Below are 18,432 nucleotides of genomic sequence, written 5' to 3'. Positions count from 1 at the left end.
AGAGCACAGCTACAGATCTCCATAGCCTGATCCCAGATTAGAGCACAGCTACAGGTCTCCATAGCCTGATCCCAGATTAGAGCACAGCTACAGGTCTCCATAGCCTGATCCCAGATTAGAGCACAGCTACAGATCTCCATAGCCTGATCCCAGATTAGAGCACAGCTACAGGTCTCCATAGCCTGATCCCAGATTAGAGCACAGCTACAGGTCTCCATAGCCTGGTCCCAGATGAGGGCACAGCTACAGGTCTCCATAGCCTGATCCAAGATTAGAGCACAGCTACAGATCTCCATAGCCTGATCCCAGATTAGAGCACAGCTACAGGTCTCCATAGCCTGATCCCAGATTAGAGCACAGCTACAGGTCTCCATAGCCTGATCCCAGATTAGAGCACAGCTACAGGTCTCCATAGCCTGATCCCAGATTAGAGCACAGCTACAGGTCTCCATAGCCTGATCCCAGATTAGAGCACAGCTACAGGTCTCCATAGCCTGATCCCAGATTAGAGCACAGCTACAGGTCTCCATAGCCTGATCCCAGATTAGAGCACAGCTACAGATCTCCATAGCCTGATCCCAGATTAGAGCACAGCTACAGGTTTCCATAGCCTGATCCCAGATTAGAGCACAGCTACAGGTCTCCATAGCCTGATCCCAGATTAGAGCACAGCTACAGGTCTCCATAGCCTGATCCCAGATTAGAGCACAGCTACAGGTCTCCATAGCCTGATCCCAGATTAGAGCACAGCTACAGGTCTCCATAGCCTGATCCCAGATTAGAGCACAGCTACAGGTCTCCATAGCCTGATCCCAGATTAGAGCACAGCTACAGGTCTCCATAGCCTGATCCCAGATTAGAGCACAGCTACAGGTCTCCATAGCCTGATCCCAGATTAGAGCACAGCTACAGGTCTCCATAGCCTGATCCCAGATTAGAGCACAGCTACAGATCTCCATAGCCTGATCCCAGATTAGAGCACAGCTACAGGTCTCCATAGCCTGATCCCAGATTAGAGCAAAGCTACAGGTCTCCATAGCCTGGTCCCAGATGAGAGCACAGCTACAGGTCTCCATAGCCTGATCCCAGATTAGAGCACAGCTACAGATCTCCATAGCCTGATCCCAGATTAGAGCACAGCTACAGGTCTCCATAGCCTGATCCCAGATTAGAGCACAGCTACAGGTCTCCATAGCCTGATCCCAGATTAGAGCACAGCTACAGGTATCCATAGCCTGATCCCAGATTAGAGCACAGCTACAGGTCTCCATAGCCTGATCCCAGATTAGAGCACAGCTACAGGTCTCCATAGCCTGATCCCAGATTAGAGCACAGCTACAGGTCTCCATAGCCTGATCCCAGATTAGAGCACAGCTACAGGTCTCCATAGCCTGATCCCAGATTAGAGCACAGCTACAGGTCTCCATAGCCTGATCCCAGATTAGAGCACAGCTACAGGTCTCCAAAGCCTGATCCCAGATTAGAGCACAGCTACAGGTCTCCATAGCCTGATCCCAGATTAGAGCACAGCTACAGGTCTCCATAGCCTGATCCCAGATTAGAGCACAGCTACAGGTCTCCATAGCCTGATCCCAGATTAGAGCACAGCTACAGGTCTCCATAGCCTGATCCCAGATTAGAGCACAGCTACAGGTCTCCATAGCCTGATCCCAGATTAGAGCACAGCTACAGGTCTCCATAGCCTGATCCCAGATTAGAGCACAGCTACAGGTCTCCATAGCCTGATCCCAGATTAGAGCACAGCTACAGGTCTCCATAGCCTGATCCCAGATTAGAGCACAGCTACAGGTCTCCATAGCCTGATCCCAGATTAGAGCACAGCTACAGATCTCCATAGCCTGATCCAAGATTAGAGCACAGCTACAGGTCTCCATAGCCTGATCCCAGATTAGAGCACAGCTACAGGTCTCCATAGCCTGATCCCAGATTAGAGCACAGCTACAGGTCTCCATAGCCTGATCCCAGATTAGAGCACAGCTACAGGTCTCCATAGCCTGATCCCAGATTAGAGCACAGCTACAGGTCTCCATAGCCTGATCCCAGATTAGCGTTATTGCTGTGCTGTACATCTAAGAGATGTGGGAGCCTCAGACGCAGATGAAACATGGGCTCCTACCAACACCCTGCTGAAACATAGGCTCCTACCAACACCCTGCTGAAACATGGGCTCCTACCAACACCCTGCTGAAACATGGGCTCCTACCAATTTATTTTTTGAAGAGGGTACTGAAAGAAATTAGAGATATCCAACTTGTTCAATATTTAGCCTCAGGATATGAGGACAAGTTGATTTAGCCTCCAGTCTATTCATAGTTTTAGTGGGAGATGATCAACTATATCGTTACAGTACAGATACAGTAGAGGAAGAGTCTTCTTCACAGAGCAGAGTGAGGGTGGTCTGTTGACTAACAGCCACTACCACACAGAGCAGAGTGAGGGTAGTCTGTTGACTAACAGCCACTACCACACAGAGCAGAGTGAGGGTGGTCTGTTGACTAACAGCCACTACCACACAGAGCAGAGTGAGGGTAGTCTGTTGACCTACAGCCACTACCACACAGAGCAGAGTGAGGGTAGTCTGTTGACTAACAGGAACTACCACACAGAGCAGAGTGAGGGTAGTCTGTTGACCTACAGCCACTACCACACAGAGCAGAGTGAGGGTGGTCTGTTGACTAACAGGAACTACCACACAGAGCAGAGTGAGGGTGGTCTGTTGACTAACAGACACTACCACACAGAGCAGAGTGAGGGTATTCTGTTGTCTAACAGCGACTATCACACAGAGCAGAGTGAGGGTGGTCTGTTGACTAACAGCCACTACCACACAGAGCAGAGTGAGGGTAGAAATAGTACATAAACATTATTGTCACCCACACACCTCTCTGAAATGTACGTTCACAAATAGCTGTTGCATAAAAACAATTACCTTAATTACTTTCTAAACAAAAAAACTAGCTGCTGCCTTTTCAACTGAAATGTAACCATGGGCTGTATTAAATGTATTTTAAAATGCTGCCCATGGCGAGGTAGGGTCTGTCAGTCTTGTCTGGGTAATACATAGAGTTCTATCTCCAGATTCCTCTGTGTTCTAATGGCCAGGACTGTTTGTTTGGATGCTGCATCGCGTTATACACTGGCGGCCCATTGGCTTGAATACTGCATATTTAACTAGCAGGATATTCAGCACAGGGAGAATGAAAGAGGTCCCAACCTGCATATTTAACTAGCAGGATATTCAACACAGGGAGAATGAAAGAGGTCCCAACCTGCATATTTAACTAGCTGACTATTCAACACAGGGAGAATGAAAGAGGTCCCAACCTGCATATTTAACTAGCTGGATATTCAACACAGGGAGAATGAAAGAGGTCCCAACCTGCATATTTAACTAGCTGGATATTCAGCACAGGGAGAATGAAAGAGGTCCCAACCTGCATATTTAACTAGCTGGATATTCAGCACAGGGAGAATGAAAGAGGTCCCAACCTGCATATTTAACTAGCTGACTATTCAACACAGGGAGAATGAAAGAGGTCCCAACCTGCATATTTAACTAGCAGGATATTCAGCACAGGGAGAATGAAAGAGGTCCCAACCTGCATATTTAACTAGCTGACTATTCAACACAGGGAGAATGAAAGAGGTCCCAACCTGCATATTTAACTAGCTGACTATTCAACACAGGGAGAATGAAAGAGATCCCAACCGGCATATTTAACTAGCAGGATATTCAGCACAGGGAGAATGAAAGAGGTCCCAACCTGCATATTTAACTAGCTGGATATTCAACACAGGGAGAATGAAAGAGGTCCCAACCTGCATATTTAACTAGCAGGATATTCAACACAGGGAGAATGAAAGAGGTCCCAACCTGCATATTTAACTAGCTGGATATTCAACACAGGGAGAATGAAAGAGGTCCCAACCTGCATATTTAACTAGCTGGATATTCAACACAGGGAGAATGAAAGAGGTCCCAACCTGCATATTTAACTAGCTGACTATACAACACAGGAAGAATGAAAGAGGTCCCAACCTGCATATTTAAGTAGCAGGATATTCAGCACAGGGAGAATGAAAGAGGTCCCAACCTGCATATTTAACTAGCTGGATATTCAACACGGAGAATGAAAGAGGTCCCAACCTGCATATTTAACTAGCTGATATTCAACACAGGGAGAATGAAAAAGGTCCCAACCTGCATATTTAACAAGCAGGATATTCAGCACAGGGAGAATGAAAGAGGTCCCAACCTGCATATTTAACTAGCTGGATATTCAACACAGGGAGAATGAAAGAGGTCCCAACCTGCATATTTAACTAGCAGGATATTCAGCACAGGGAGAATGAAAGAGGTCCCAACCTGCATATTTAACTAGCTGGATATTCAACACGGAGAATGAAAGAGGTCCCAACCTGCATATTTAACTAGCAGGATATTCAACACAGGAAGAATGAAAGAGGTCCCAACCTGCATATGTAACTAGCTGGATATTCAACACAGGGAGAATGAAAGAGGTCCCAACCTGCATATGTAACTAGCTGGATATTCAACACAGGAAGAATGAAAGAGGTCCCAACCTGCATATGTAACTAGCTGGATATTCAACACAGGAAGACATTTCTGACATCACATATCATCATCAGCTCTACACTACATCTCCTGTAGTCTCCTAACCCCAGAGGTCACCTCTACACTACATCTCCTATAGTCTCCTAACCCCAGAGGTCACCTCTACACTACATCTCCTATAGTCTCCTAACCCCAGAGGTCACCTCTACACTACATCTCCTGTAGTCTCCTAACCCCAGAGGTCACCTCTACACTACATCTCCTATAGTCTCCTAACCCCAGAGGTCACCTCTACACTACATCTCCTATAGTCTCCTAACCCCAGTGACATGTTGTGTTGCTGTGTGTGAAGTCACTGTGAACCATTTGGCTGATGAGGGTTATAGTGCCATAGTCACGTCTCAACTCCCATGTTGCCTCTAAAGATTGGTGTAAATCTGATGCACTCTTTACCAGACAACATAAGGAGGAGGATCTGCTCAGAGAGAGAGGGAGAGAGAGAGGGGGGGGGGAGACAGAGACTCTAATTTCTGCTGACGATATCTTCTCTGTTTCTCTTTCCGTTCACTGCTCTCTCTCTCTCTTCCCCACAACCTCCCATTTCGCTCTCTTACCCTCCTCCTTCACCTCTCTTCCTCCCTCTCTCTCACTTTCTCTCCATCCATCCCTCCCTCTATGTCCTCCTGCTATCTCTGTCATCCTGAAGGAGACCATCTGTCCCCTTCCCACCCTCTGTGGTTGGACCAACAGGGAGTAAGAGAGAGGAGAGCTGGAGTATATTGGCTAGAGATTGTCTGGTAGAGCATATTGGCTAGAGATTGTCTGGTAGAGCATATTGGCTAGAGATTGTCTGGTAGAGCATATTGGCTAGAGATTGTCTGGTAGAGCATTTTGGCTAGAGATTGTCTGGTAGAGCATATTGGCTAGAGATTGTCTGGTAGAGCATATTGGCTAGAGATTGTCTAGTAGAGTATATTGGCTAGAGAGTACAGTCGTGGCCAAAAGTTTTGAGAATGACACAAATATACATTTTCACAAAGTCTGCTGCCTCAGCTTGTATGATGGCAATTTGCATAAACTCCAGAATGTTATGAAGAGTGGTCAGATGAATTGCAATTAATTGCAAAGTCCGTATTTGCCATGCAAATGAACTGAATCCCCCAAAAACTGCATTTCCACTGCATTTCAGCCCTGCCACAAAAGGACCAGCTGACATCATGTCAGTGATTCTCTCGTTAACACAGGTGTGAGTGTTGACAAGGACAAGGCTGGAGATCACTCTGTCATGCTGATTGAGTTCGAATAACCGACTGGAAACTTCAAAATGAGGGTGGTGCTTGGAATCATTGTTCTTCCTCTGTCAACCATGTTTACCTGCAAGGAAACATGTGCCGTCATCATTGCTTTGCACAAAAAGGGCTTCACAGGCAAGGAAATTGCTGCCATTAAGATTGCACCTAAATCAACCATTTATCGGATCATCAAGAACTTCAAGGAGAGCGGTTCATTTGTTGTGAAGAAGGCTTCAGGGTGCCCAAGAAAGTCCAGAAAGCGCCAGGACCGTCTCAGCTGCGGAAACGGGGCACCACCAGTACAGAGCTTGCTCAGGAATGGCAGCAGGCAGGTGTGAGTGCATCTGCACGCACTGTGAGGTGAAGACTTTTGGAGGATGGCCTGGTGTCAAGAAGGGCAGCAAAGAAGTCACTTCTCTCCAGGAAAAACATCAGGGACAGACTGGTATTCTGCAAAAGGTACAGGGATTGGACTGCTGAGGACTGGGGTAAAGTCATTTTCTCTGATGAATCTCCTTTCCGATTGTTTGGGGCATTCGGAAAAAAGCTTGTCCAGAGAAGACAAGGTGAGCGCTACCATTAGTCCTGTGTCATGCCAACAGTAAAGCATCCTGAGACCATTCATGTGGGGTTGCTTCTCAGCCAAGGGAGTGGGCTCACTCACAATTATGCCTAAGAACACAGCCATGAATACAGAATAAAGAACTTCTCCCAACCATCCAGGAACAGTTTGGTGACGAACAATGCCTTTTCCAGCATGATGGAGCACCTTGCCATAAGGCAAAAGTGATAACTAAGTGGCTCAGGGAACAAAACGTTGATATTTTGGGTCCACGGCCAGGAAACTCCCCGGACCTTAATCCCATTGAGAACTTGTGGCCAATCCTCAAGAGGGGGTGGACAAACAAAAACCCACAAATTCTGACAAACTCCAAGCATTGATTATGCAAGAATGGGCTGCCATCAGTGCCCAGAAGATAATTGACATCCTGCCAGGACGGATTGCAGAGGTCTTGAAAAAGAAGCGTCAACACTGCAAATATTGACTCTTTGCATCAACTTCATGTAATTGTCAATAAAAGTCGTTGACCCTTATGAAATGCTTGTAATTATACTTCAGTATTCCATAGTAACATCTGACAAATATATAAAAACACTGAAGCAGCAAACTTTGTGGAAATTAATATTTGTGTCATTCTCAAAACTTTTGGCCACAACTGTCTATTGGCTAGAGATTGTCTGGTAGAGTATATTGAGAAGAGATTGTCTGGTAGAGTATGTTGAGTAGAGATTGTCTGGTAGAGTATGTTGAGTAGAGATTGTCTGGTAGAGTATGTTGAGTAGAGATTGTCTGGTAGAGTATGTTGAGTAGAGATTGTCTGGTAGAGTATGTTGAGTAGAGATTGTCTGGTAGAGTATGTTGAGTAGAGATTGTCTGGTAGAGTATGTTGAGTAGAGACTGTGAACTGTGTAAGGAGATGTAGACAGACAGTGAACTGTGTAAGGAGATGTAGACAGACAGTTAACTGTGTAAGGAGATGTAGACAGACAGTGAACTGTGTAAGGAGATGTAGACAGACAGTGAACTGTGTAAGGAGATGTAGACAGACAGTGAACTGTGTAAGGAGATGTAGACAGACAGTGAACTGTGTAAGGAGATGTAGACAGACTGTGAACTGTGTAAGGAGATGTAGACAGACAGTGAACTGTGTAAGGAGATGGAGACAGACAGTGAACTGTGTAAGGAGATGTAGACAGACTGTGAACTGTGTAAGGAGATGTAGACAGACTCTGAACTGTGTAAGGAGATGGAGACAGACAGTGCATTCTGAAAGAATTTAGACTTCTTGACTTTTTCCACATTTTGTTACATTACAGCCTTATTCTAAAATGGATTAAAAAAAATCTAATCCTTGGCAATCTGCAAACAATAATCCATAATGACAAAACAAAAACAGTTTTTTATACTTTTTTTTGCAAAGTATAAAAAAAAAAACAGAAATACCTTATTTATATAATTATTCAGACTCTTTGTTATGAGACTCAAAATTGAGCTCAGGTGCATCCTGTTTCCTTTGATCATCCTTCAGATGTTTCTACAACTTGATAGGACTCCACCTGTGGTAAATTCAATTGATTGGACATGATTTGGAAAGGCACACACCTATCTATATAAGGTCCCATTGTTGACAGTGCATGTCAGAGCAAAAACCAAGGCATGAGGTCAAATGAATTGTCCTTAGAGCTCAGATACAGGATTGTGTCGAGGCACAGATCTGGGGAAGGGTACCAAACATTTCTGCAGCACTGAAGATCCCCAAGAGGGCCTTGGTCAGATAGGTGACTCCGATGGTCTGACAGAGCTCCAGAGTTCCTCTGTGGAGTTGGGAGAACCTTCCAGAAGGACAACCATCTCTGCAACATTCCATCAATCAGGCCTTTATGGTAGAGTGGCCAGATGGAAGCCACTCCTCAGTAAAAGACACATGACAAACTGCTTGGAGTTTGCAAAAAGGCACCTAAAGACTCTCAGACCATGAGAAAAAAGATTCTCTGGTCTGATGAAACCAAGATTGAACTCTTTGGCCTGAATGCCAAGCTGGAGGAAACCTGGTACCATCCCTACGATGAGGCATGGTGGTGGAAGCATCATGCTGTGGGGATGTTTTTCAGCAGCAGGGACTGGGAGACTAGTCAGGATCAAGGGAAAGATGAACGGAGCAAAGTACTGAGAGTTCCTTGATGAAAACCTACTCCAGAGCACTCAGGACCTCAGACTGGGGCGAAGGTTCACCTTCCAACAGGACAACGACCCTAAGCACACAGCCAAGACAATGCATTAGTGGCTTCGGGACAAGTCTCTGAATGTCCTTGAGTGCCCCAGCCAGAGCCCGGACTTGAACCGATCTAACAGCTCTGGAGAGACCTGAAAATAGCTGTGCAGCAATGCTCCCCATCCAACCTCAGAGAGGAATGGGAAAAACTCTCCAAATACAGGTGTGCCAAGCTTGTAGCATCAAGGCTGTTATCGCTGTCAAAGGTTCTTCAACAAAGTGCTGAGTAAAGGGTCTGAATACTTATGTAAATGTAATATTTCCATTTTTCCAAAATGTCAATAAAACTGGGTATTGTGTGTAGATTGTAATGTAACAAAATGTGGAAAAAGTCAAGGGGTCTGAATACTTTCCGAATGCACTCTGTTGATGAAGGATTTTTGGAATTTACCATTTACCCAATTCTTATCTCTTTGGTGGTGTTTAGTGGATTTAGTGCCAACCAATGTATTTAATATCTAAGGGAGTGGATTCCATTAAATCCATATTTTCCTGTCTGTTTTTCTGTTTGTGGTGATAATGACCTACTTGTCACGTGACTCTCCAAACTCCCGCCAATTTGGCCACACTCATTCTTTCTTTGTGTTGTTTGTTAAATCACTAACTAAATATATCACCAGTAGTGATACCTATTTCAGTATTCTAGAACGTTAGTGTTACATCGTCCTCTTTTGGCACCAAAACTAAAACGGTAATTTCTGTTCATTCATGAAAGACAGTGAGCTCCAGTGACACGTTTTTGTTGTTGTTTTGGCTCAGTCCTCCAGCACTTGAAATGATACAGTATAATGACTATGAGGTTAACATGCAGATTGTCAGCTTTCATTTCAGACACCGATTACAGCATATTTGAATCCATATCGGGTGAACCGTTTAGAAATTACAGCACGTTTTGTACATAGTCTCCCCCATTTTAGGGAAACAAAAGTATTGGGACAAATTCACTTATGTGTATTAAAGTAGTGAAAAGTGTAGTATTTAGTCCCATATTCCTAGAACGCAATGACGACATCAAGGTTGTGACTCAACAAACTTGTTGGAGGCATTTGTTGTTTGTTTTGGTTGTGTTTCAGATTATTTTGTGCCCAATAGAAATTAAATGGTAAATAAAGTATTGTGTCATTCTGGAGTCACTTTTGTTGTAAATAAGAATGGAATATGTTTCTAAACACTTCTACATGAATGTGGATGCTACCATGGTAACGAATAGTCCTGAATGTATCATGAATAATGATGAGTAAGAAAGTTACAGACACACAAATATCATACGCTCAAGACATGCTAACCTCTCACCATTACAATAACAGGGGAGGTTAGCAATTATACCATTAATATTTTACCTTTATTTATTTATTTAACTAGGGAAGTCAATTAAGAACAAATTCTTATTTTCAATGACAACCTAGGAACAGTGAACTGCCTTGTTCAGGGGCAGAACGACAGATTTGTACCTTGTCAGCTCGGGGATCCAAACTTGTAACCTTTTGATCACTAGTCCAACGCTCTAACCACTAGGCTACGCTGCCTAGAGGTTTAGGCAGCGTAGCCTATAACAAGGGAGGTTAGCATTTTGAGGAGGGTGTGATAGTTATGCCTCTGTAACTTTCTCACTCATGTTTGACTGAAATATTCTGCTTCTACAGAAGATTTCAGACCAAACTGAGGCTCTCTTCTCACTAGCTATTCTTCCTGCAGTGAAGCATGTTCTTATTCATTTAACAAGGCAAGTCAGTTAAGAACAAATTCTTATTTAGAATGACGGCCTACCGGGGAACAGTGGGTTAACTGCCTTGTTCAGGGGCAGAATGAAGATTTGTACCTTGTCAGCTCAGGGATTCGATCTAGCAACCTTTCGGTTACTGGCCCAACACTAGGCTCTAACCACTAGGCTACCCTGCCATCCCATAATGACCATCTTCAGAGAACGATGTTCTAACTTATCGGCAGATAGTGGCTGTCCGGAGCACAAAAAGCAAAGTCAGGGAGCCAAGTGAACGGCTCTTTCACAAAGTCAGGGAGCCAAATGAACGGCTCTTTCACAAAGTCAGGGAGCCAAATGAACGGCTCTTTCACAAAGTCAGGGAGACAAATGAACGGCTCTTTCACAAAGTCAGGGAGCCAAATGAACGGCTCTTTCACAAAGTCAGGGAGACAAATGAACGGCTCTTTCACAAAGTCAGGGAGCCAAATGAACGGCTCTTTCACAGAAGCAATTCGGTTCCCGACGTTCACCTAAAAGATCAGTTCAAAAAGAGCCGTTTGTTCGCGATTGAACCATCACTACCTGTAAGGCAGATTCACTGTTGTTTCTCAAGGGGCGGCTGTGGAATCGTACCCATAGGCTGGCTACCTGTGGCCGGCCGGGTTCTGATTGGATGTGGATGTGTTAAGCCTAATACAGAGACTATTTATTTTGGCTGTTGCCCGTGTAGGTTATATATTTAAGTAATAAGGCACGAGGGGGTTTGTGGTATATGGCCAATCTCAGAGTGCCTGGACACAGCCCTTAGTTGTGGTATATTGGCCATATATCACAAACCCCCGAGGTGCCTTATTGCTATTATAAACTGGTTACCAATGTAATTACAGCAGTAAAAATAAATGTTTTGTCATACCCGTGGCATGTGGTCTGATATACCACGGCTTGTCAGCGAATCAGCATTTAGGGCTCGAACCACCCAGTTTATAATTGCAAATATACAATGACTATTTGCTGATATTTTGTGATATATGGCAACTTCACATTGGATCACCAAGAAGCTAAATAAGTCTTCAATTTGAGCGTGTCAACCTGCCTTCTGCTGATGTCCTGCCCCCCTTACCGCTGCCAAAAGGTGCCTATATTAAGGTGCCTCTATTAAGGTGCCTCTATTAAGGTGCCTCTATGAAGGTGCCTACAGTAATACATTTATTTTATTTTTTTTAAGAAAAGGAAAACCTGCACACTGCACTTGCCAGATAGTATCATTTTGTTTTATTCAAGCTTAGGGCAACGTGTCTGTCTTTTCACATTCAACAGAACCTTAATGTATTATTAAATTATTCCCACACACCTGCAACAAGGTAGATCAGATGTAGGGGTGCTTTTCTAAACGTTAACGTCAGGTTTATTCGGATTGTTTAGATTTAGAGGCAGTCAGTCAACTCAATACTCAATGAATGCATGTCTGCATTCGTTTAATTTCCTTTTCCTGTCTGTTATTCCCCGTGTGTGTTCCAAACGGAACCATATTCTCTATCTAGTACACCACTTCTCACCAGGGCACATAGTACCCGATATAGGGAATGGGGAGCCATTTGGGATGCAACCCATGTTGAGGAGGGTTGATGGACACTGAGTTGATTGAGGGGTCCTCTGGGACGTCAGATGATTTAACATTCTATTACCCAACATACAGCTGGGCCTGAGCCCTGGAGACACCGTTATAGAGTGTGTGTGTGTGTGTGCGTGGGTGCGCGTCCCCCTCGCTCTCTCTCTCTCTCTCTCTCATATGTTTGGTACAGAGCCCTAGAGATGTAGTTATAGTGCCTCAGTGTTAAAATGAATACATTATGTCCCAAAGAGAGGCTCAGTGTCACACGATATCATGTGAGAAGATAGGATTCAGTGGAAATGTCTAGTCCATGTTCTGTACATTGGAAACATGTAGAGCCCTGTAAAACTGCTAACAGCTGATGTGTTCATGTTACTCTCCACTCGAGGTACAAGCCATAGCTGAAGGATTTAGTACTTTGCTTCCATTCAACCACATTAGTGAGGTCAGATCACTGATGTTGAGCGATTAGGCCTGGCTCGCAGTCGACATTCCAATTCATCCCAAAGGTGTTCAGTGGGGTTGAGGTCAGGGCTCTGTGCAGGCCAGTCAAGTTCTTCCACACAGATCTTGACAAAGCATTGGTGTATGGACCTCGCTTTGTGCACGGGGGAGGCAGCGTCCTCCTGGCATTCTCCTGAAATTTGACAAACTGACTTGTTGGTAAGGTGGCACCCTATGATGGTGCCACGCTGAAAGTCACTGAGCTCTTCAGTAATGCCATTCTACTGCCAATGTTTGTCTAGGGAGATTGCATGGTTGTGTGCTCAATTTTATACACATGTCAGCAACAGGTGTGGCTGAAATAGCCGGTGTTTATTTTTTTATCCATTATTTTACCAGGTAAGTTCTCATTTACAGCAACGACCTGGGGAATAGTTACAGGGGAGAGGAGGGGGGTGAATGAGCCAATTGTAAACTGGGGATTATTAGGTGACCATGATGGTTTGAGGGCCAGATTGGGAATTTAGCCAGGACACCAGGGTTAACACCCCTAGTCTTACGATAAGTGCTATGGGATCTTTAATGACCTCAGAGAGTCAGGACACACGTTTAACGTCCCATCCGAAAGACGGCACCCTACACAGGGCAGTGTCCCCAATCACTGCCCTGGGGCATTGGGATATTATTTAGACCAGAGGAAAGAGTGCCTCCTACTGGCCCTCCAACACCACTTCCAGCAGCATCTGATCTCCCATCCAGGGACTGACCAGGACCAACCCTGCTTAGCTTCAGAAGTAAGCCAGCAGTGGTATGCAGGGTGGTATGCATACTTTTGTACACTGGACATGGTGTATTTAACATAAAGCACTTCTACTTATCATTTCTACTTCATGTTCTATATCCTGTAGTAACATCTCTGAACATTTCAATCATGAAGTACAAACAAATTGTTTTGTTTTTGTTGAAATAAAGGCCTACACTAAAGAGGTCATGATTTATGAGGGAACATTTCATCTACATTATTCAGGGCCTCTTAGTTTCCATCTCCCCTGCCTTTTCTCTCAGTGTCACAACACAACAGCACTCATAGATACATGTGGTTCTCATCACGGCGGGTCGATAGACAGGGTGATATGTGATCGTCCAGGGAGGCTCAACATTGATTTCCCATAATGCAGAGATGACATGTGGTCACACAGCCCTTTTATTTTTTTTACCAACAATCATGTTCTCCAATAAGTCAGCATCTCACTGGAGAGCCAGAGAGCTTGATAGTTTGAGCTAAAAGGGATGGGATAGAATGAGGGGATGGGGGGGATTTGTGGTCTTTGCAAGTTACCTTGACTTGGTAGAAACACTGTAATGTCACTTCATTTGGTCCCTTTTCTATCCTGAAGCTTCACATTGTACAACATACAACACACTGTTACACCGGTGATTCCCGACCGTTCTTTGTCCTTGATGACCCACCTCGAGCTTAACCAAGTAGAGTCAACAAAAAACATATTCATCACCAGGCGTCCAGTCTTCACCTGGGACCCTAAAGGAATCAATCTCAATCAGGTCCAGTCTTCACCTGGGACCCTAAAGGAATCAATCTCAATCGGGTCCAGTCTTCACCTGGGACCCTAAAGGAATCAACCTCAACCAGGTCCAGTCTTCACCTGGGACCCTAAAGGAATCAACCTGAACCAGGTCCAGTCTTCACCTGGGACCCTAAAATAATCAATCTCAACCAGGTCCAGTCTTCACCTGGGACCCTAAAGGAATCAATCTCAACCAGGTCCAGTCTTCACCTGGGACCCTAAAGGAATCAATCTCAACCAGGCGTCCAGTCTTCCCCTGGGACCCTAAAGGAATCAACCTCAACCAGGTCCAGTCTTCCCCTGGGACCCTAAAGTAATCAATCTCAACCAGGTGTCCAGTCTTCACCTGGGACCCTAAAGGAAAGAACCTCAACCAGGTCCAGTCTGGGACCGAAACAGAATCAATCTCAACCAGGCGTCCAGTCTTAAACTGGAACCCAAAAGGAATCAACCTCAACCTACCTTTGGGAAACACAATTGCATCCCTGTTAGTGTTATGTCATTGACTAACCCTGTATCCTCTGTGTCTGTTCCAGGCTTCCTGTCTACAGGAGACCAGGCAGCTAAGGGGAACTACGGCCTACTGGACCAGATCCAGGCTCTGAGGTGGATCAGTGAGAACATTGGATACTTCGGAGGAGACTCCAACCGTATCACGGTGTTCGGATCTGGGATAGGAGCATCCTGTGTCAGCCTGCTCACCCTCTCACACCACTCTGAAGGTAGGAACACACTCTGTCCATGATTAGTATGGGATGGGGGGATTGGGTACTGGATGTCACTGTGTCAGAATCAGTTGAGGAAGTCTGGTATTTAGTGGGTATTTACACTGAGCGGGAACTGGAACACGTTGTCGTACAAGACAATACAGAGCATCTCAAACATGCTCAGTTGGTGAAAGAACTGGGACGTTTTCAGCTTCCAGGAATTGTGTACAGATCCTTGCAACATGGGGTTGTGCATTATCATGCTGAAAAATTAGGTGATGGCGATGGATGAATGGCACGACAATGGGCCTCAGGATCTCGTCAAGGTCTCTCTGTCCATTCAAATTGCCATCGATAAAATGCAATTGTGTTCGTTGTCCATTGTATAACACCACCACCACCAAAGGGCACTCTGTTCAGTACGTTGACATCAGAAAACTGCTTGCCCACACGACGCCACTGGCACCTGCATAGATTTAATCTGAGTATGGTCTGGTTTACAGTTGATTTACTGAAATAGATTTAATCTGAGTATCTGGTTTACAGTTGATTTACTGAAATAGATTTAATCTGAGTATCTAGTTTACAGTTGATTTACTGACATAGATTTAACCTGAGTATCTGGTTTACAGATGATTTACTGACATAACTGTTTTTGGGATTTGTTATCCGGAGATGCTTGTGGGGGTAAAGTGGATATCCAGTATCCAGGGACCACCCCCCCTCCCCCAACCCCAACCCTGTATAATGGAACCATCCAAACATCTAATCATGACAGATGTTGCTTATCTAGTGGCTAACATTATGCCTCAACCACTCAATGAAGATGAACTGTCCATGATGGACCTGTTGCACACACAGACACAGACACACACACACACACAGATACAGGACAGGAAGGACAGTATAGATGTCATGCTGCTCTTAACTGCTACCTAACATGATGGACGGACACATGCTGGGTTGTGCTGTGGTTGTGTGCGTGTGCATGTGTGCGTATACTTGGGTGTGTGTGTGTGTGTGTGTGTGTGTGTAGTATGTATTATTTATTAAATCCTTTAATAGTTCCTGGAACTTGTGTACATCTTGATTTATACGGGAAGCTCTATGAGCATCACGGAATTATGGCTCTCTCCGGATATACTGTCCCCTTTCCATTTAGCCAGCTGGGTTCTCAGTACATCCGACAGGAATAAAGAACTCTCCGATATACTGTCCCCTTTCCATTTAGCCAGCTGGGTTCTCAGTACATCCGACAGGAATAAAGAACTCTCCGATATACTGTCCCTGTCCATACAGCCAGCTGGGTTCTCAGTACATCCGACAGGAATAAAGAACTCTCCGATATACTGTCCCTGTCCATTCAGCCAGCTGGGTTCTCAGTAGATCGAACAGGAATAAAGAACTCTCCGATATACTGTCCCTGTCCATACAGCCAGCTGGGTTCTCAGTACATCCGACAGGAATAAAGAACTCTCCGATATACTGTCCCTGTCCATACAGCCAGCTGGGTTCTCAGTACATCCGACAGGAATAAAGAACTCTCCGATATACTGTCCCTGTCCATTCAGCCAGCTGGGTTCTCAGTACATCCGACAGGAATAAAGAACTCTCCGATATACTGTCCCTCTCCATACAGCCAGCTGGGTTCTCAGTACATCCGACAGGAATAAAGAAGTGCCTGGGAAGAAGGGCGGTTGTGTTTGTTTCATGATTAACTACTCATGGTGTGATTGTGACAACGTACAGAAATTCAAGTCCTTTTGTTCACCCAACCTCGAATACCTCACAATCAAATACCAACCGCATTCCCTCCCAAGATTATTTTATTTTGTTGTAGTCACAGCTGCGTATATTCCCCATCAAACTGATACCACGACGGCCCTCAAGGAGCTACACTGGACTTTATGTAAACTGGAAACCACATAATCTGAGGCCGCATTTATTGTAGCTGTGGATTTTAACAAAGCAAATTTGAGGAAAATGATACCGAAGTTCTATCAACACATGGACTGTGGTACTCGCTCTGGTAAAACACTCGACCACTGCTACTCCCCTTTTCCAGAGGCCCTCCCCTGCCCAAAACCGAACCCACGGATAGAATGCAGCATTCGCGCAAAACTGAAAAGCGAGAACCACTGCATTCAACCATGGCAAGGTGATTGGGAATATGGTCAAATACAAACAGTGTAGTTTTTCCCTCCTTAAGGCAATCAAACAGGCAAAATTTCAGTACAGAGACAAAGTGGAGTCACAATTCAACGGCTCAGACACGAGATGTATGTGGCAGGGTCTACAGGTCTATAGACAATCACGGATTACAAAGGGACACCAATGTGAAGAAGTCGCAATAGTTCCTTTTAAACCTCAGGAGACTGAACAAATTTGGCTTGGCCCCTAAGACCCTCACAAACCTTTACAGATGCACAATTGAGAGCATCCTGTCGAGGTTGTATCACTGCCGGGTACAGCAACTGCATCGCCCGCAACCGCAAGGCTTTCCAGAGGGTGGTACGATCTGCCCAATTCATCACCGGGGGCAAACTACCTGCCCTCTAGCACACCTACCTCACCCGATGTCACAGGAAGGCCAAAAAGATCATCAATGACATCAACCACCCGAGCCACGGCCTGTTCACCCTGCTATCATCCAGAAGGCAAGGTCAGCACAGGTGCAACAAAGCTGGGACAGAGAGACTGAAAAACAGTCTCTGTCTCAAGGCCATCGGACTGTTAGCCATCACTAGCCAGCTACCACCCAGCTACTCAACCCTGCACCTTAGAGGCTGCTGCCCTATAGACATGGAATCACTGGTCACTTTAATAATGTTTACATACTGCTTTACTCATCTCATATGTATATACAGTATTCTATTCTACTGTATTTTAGTCAATGCCAGTCTGACATTACTCATCCTAATATTTAAATATTTCTACATTCCATTATTTTACTTTTAGATGTGTGTATTGTTGTGAATTGTTAGATACTAACTTACTGCACTGTTGAAGCTAGAAAGACACGCATTTCACTACACCTGCAATAACATCTGCCAAAAATGTGATTGTGGCCAATAACATTTGATTTTGATATTAGGTAGCTTGTTACAGCAAATACGTTAACAAGGTCCCACTTTGTAGATGTTCAACAGATGGTCATACTATCAACAAACTATCTGTTGATAAGCAACTGCTTGTTAAGGTTACAGTTCGGTTTAGAATAAAGATTAAGGTAAGAATTAAGGTTAGGGTTAGGGCTAGGGTTAATCCATTTTTAAGCATTCGCCATGTAATGCTACATATGAGCAAGGACCTTACACAGAAACACGTTACATGGCAGATCGTCAAGGAAGGAAGGACAGAAGGAAGAAAGGACGGACGGACGGATGGGAGGGAGGAAGGAAAGTAAATGATTACCATAATTGTATTTTTACCAACTGGGAATTCCTGGCTTGGTTTTATGATGAAGGCGCCCACCCCCGTGTGTTTATAAAGAGACCATTTCAGCACCACTGCTTTGTTTAAAGGACCAGGTTTTATCCAATTACAGGACACAGTTTTTGTTTCTAATTGGCATTAAAGCGTTACTAATTGCCTTTTGGTTTCCCTTCAGATAAATGGCTTCCGTTTGAATTTTTACCATAAATGCATTTTTTATTCA

The 18,432-nt window shown here is 44.7% G+C and overlaps 1 protein-coding gene across 2 annotated transcripts in view; it reads left to right on the top strand.

The window, feature by feature from the left end:
* Positions 1–18,432, top strand: part of LOC110515721 (neuroligin-3) — a 434,190-nt gene that overhangs the window by 309,300 nt on the left and 106,458 nt on the right. For both annotated transcript variants that reach the window (XM_036943363.2, XM_036943364.2), the window contains exon 4: positions 14,604–14,789. In XM_036943363.2, coding sequence (XP_036799258.2) covers positions 14,604–14,789 — 186 coding nt within the window. The remainder of the gene's footprint in view (positions 1–14,603; positions 14,790–18,432) is intronic.

This window comes from Oncorhynchus mykiss, chromosome 14 (assembly GCF_057628025.1).
Source record: "Oncorhynchus mykiss isolate SJ-2025 chromosome 14, ASM5762802v1, whole genome shotgun sequence".
NCBI lineage: Eukaryota > Metazoa > Chordata > Actinopteri > Salmoniformes > Salmonidae > Oncorhynchus > Oncorhynchus mykiss.
Note: the sequence above shows the minus strand (reverse complement) of the source record. Positions and strands in the feature narration are given on the sequence as shown.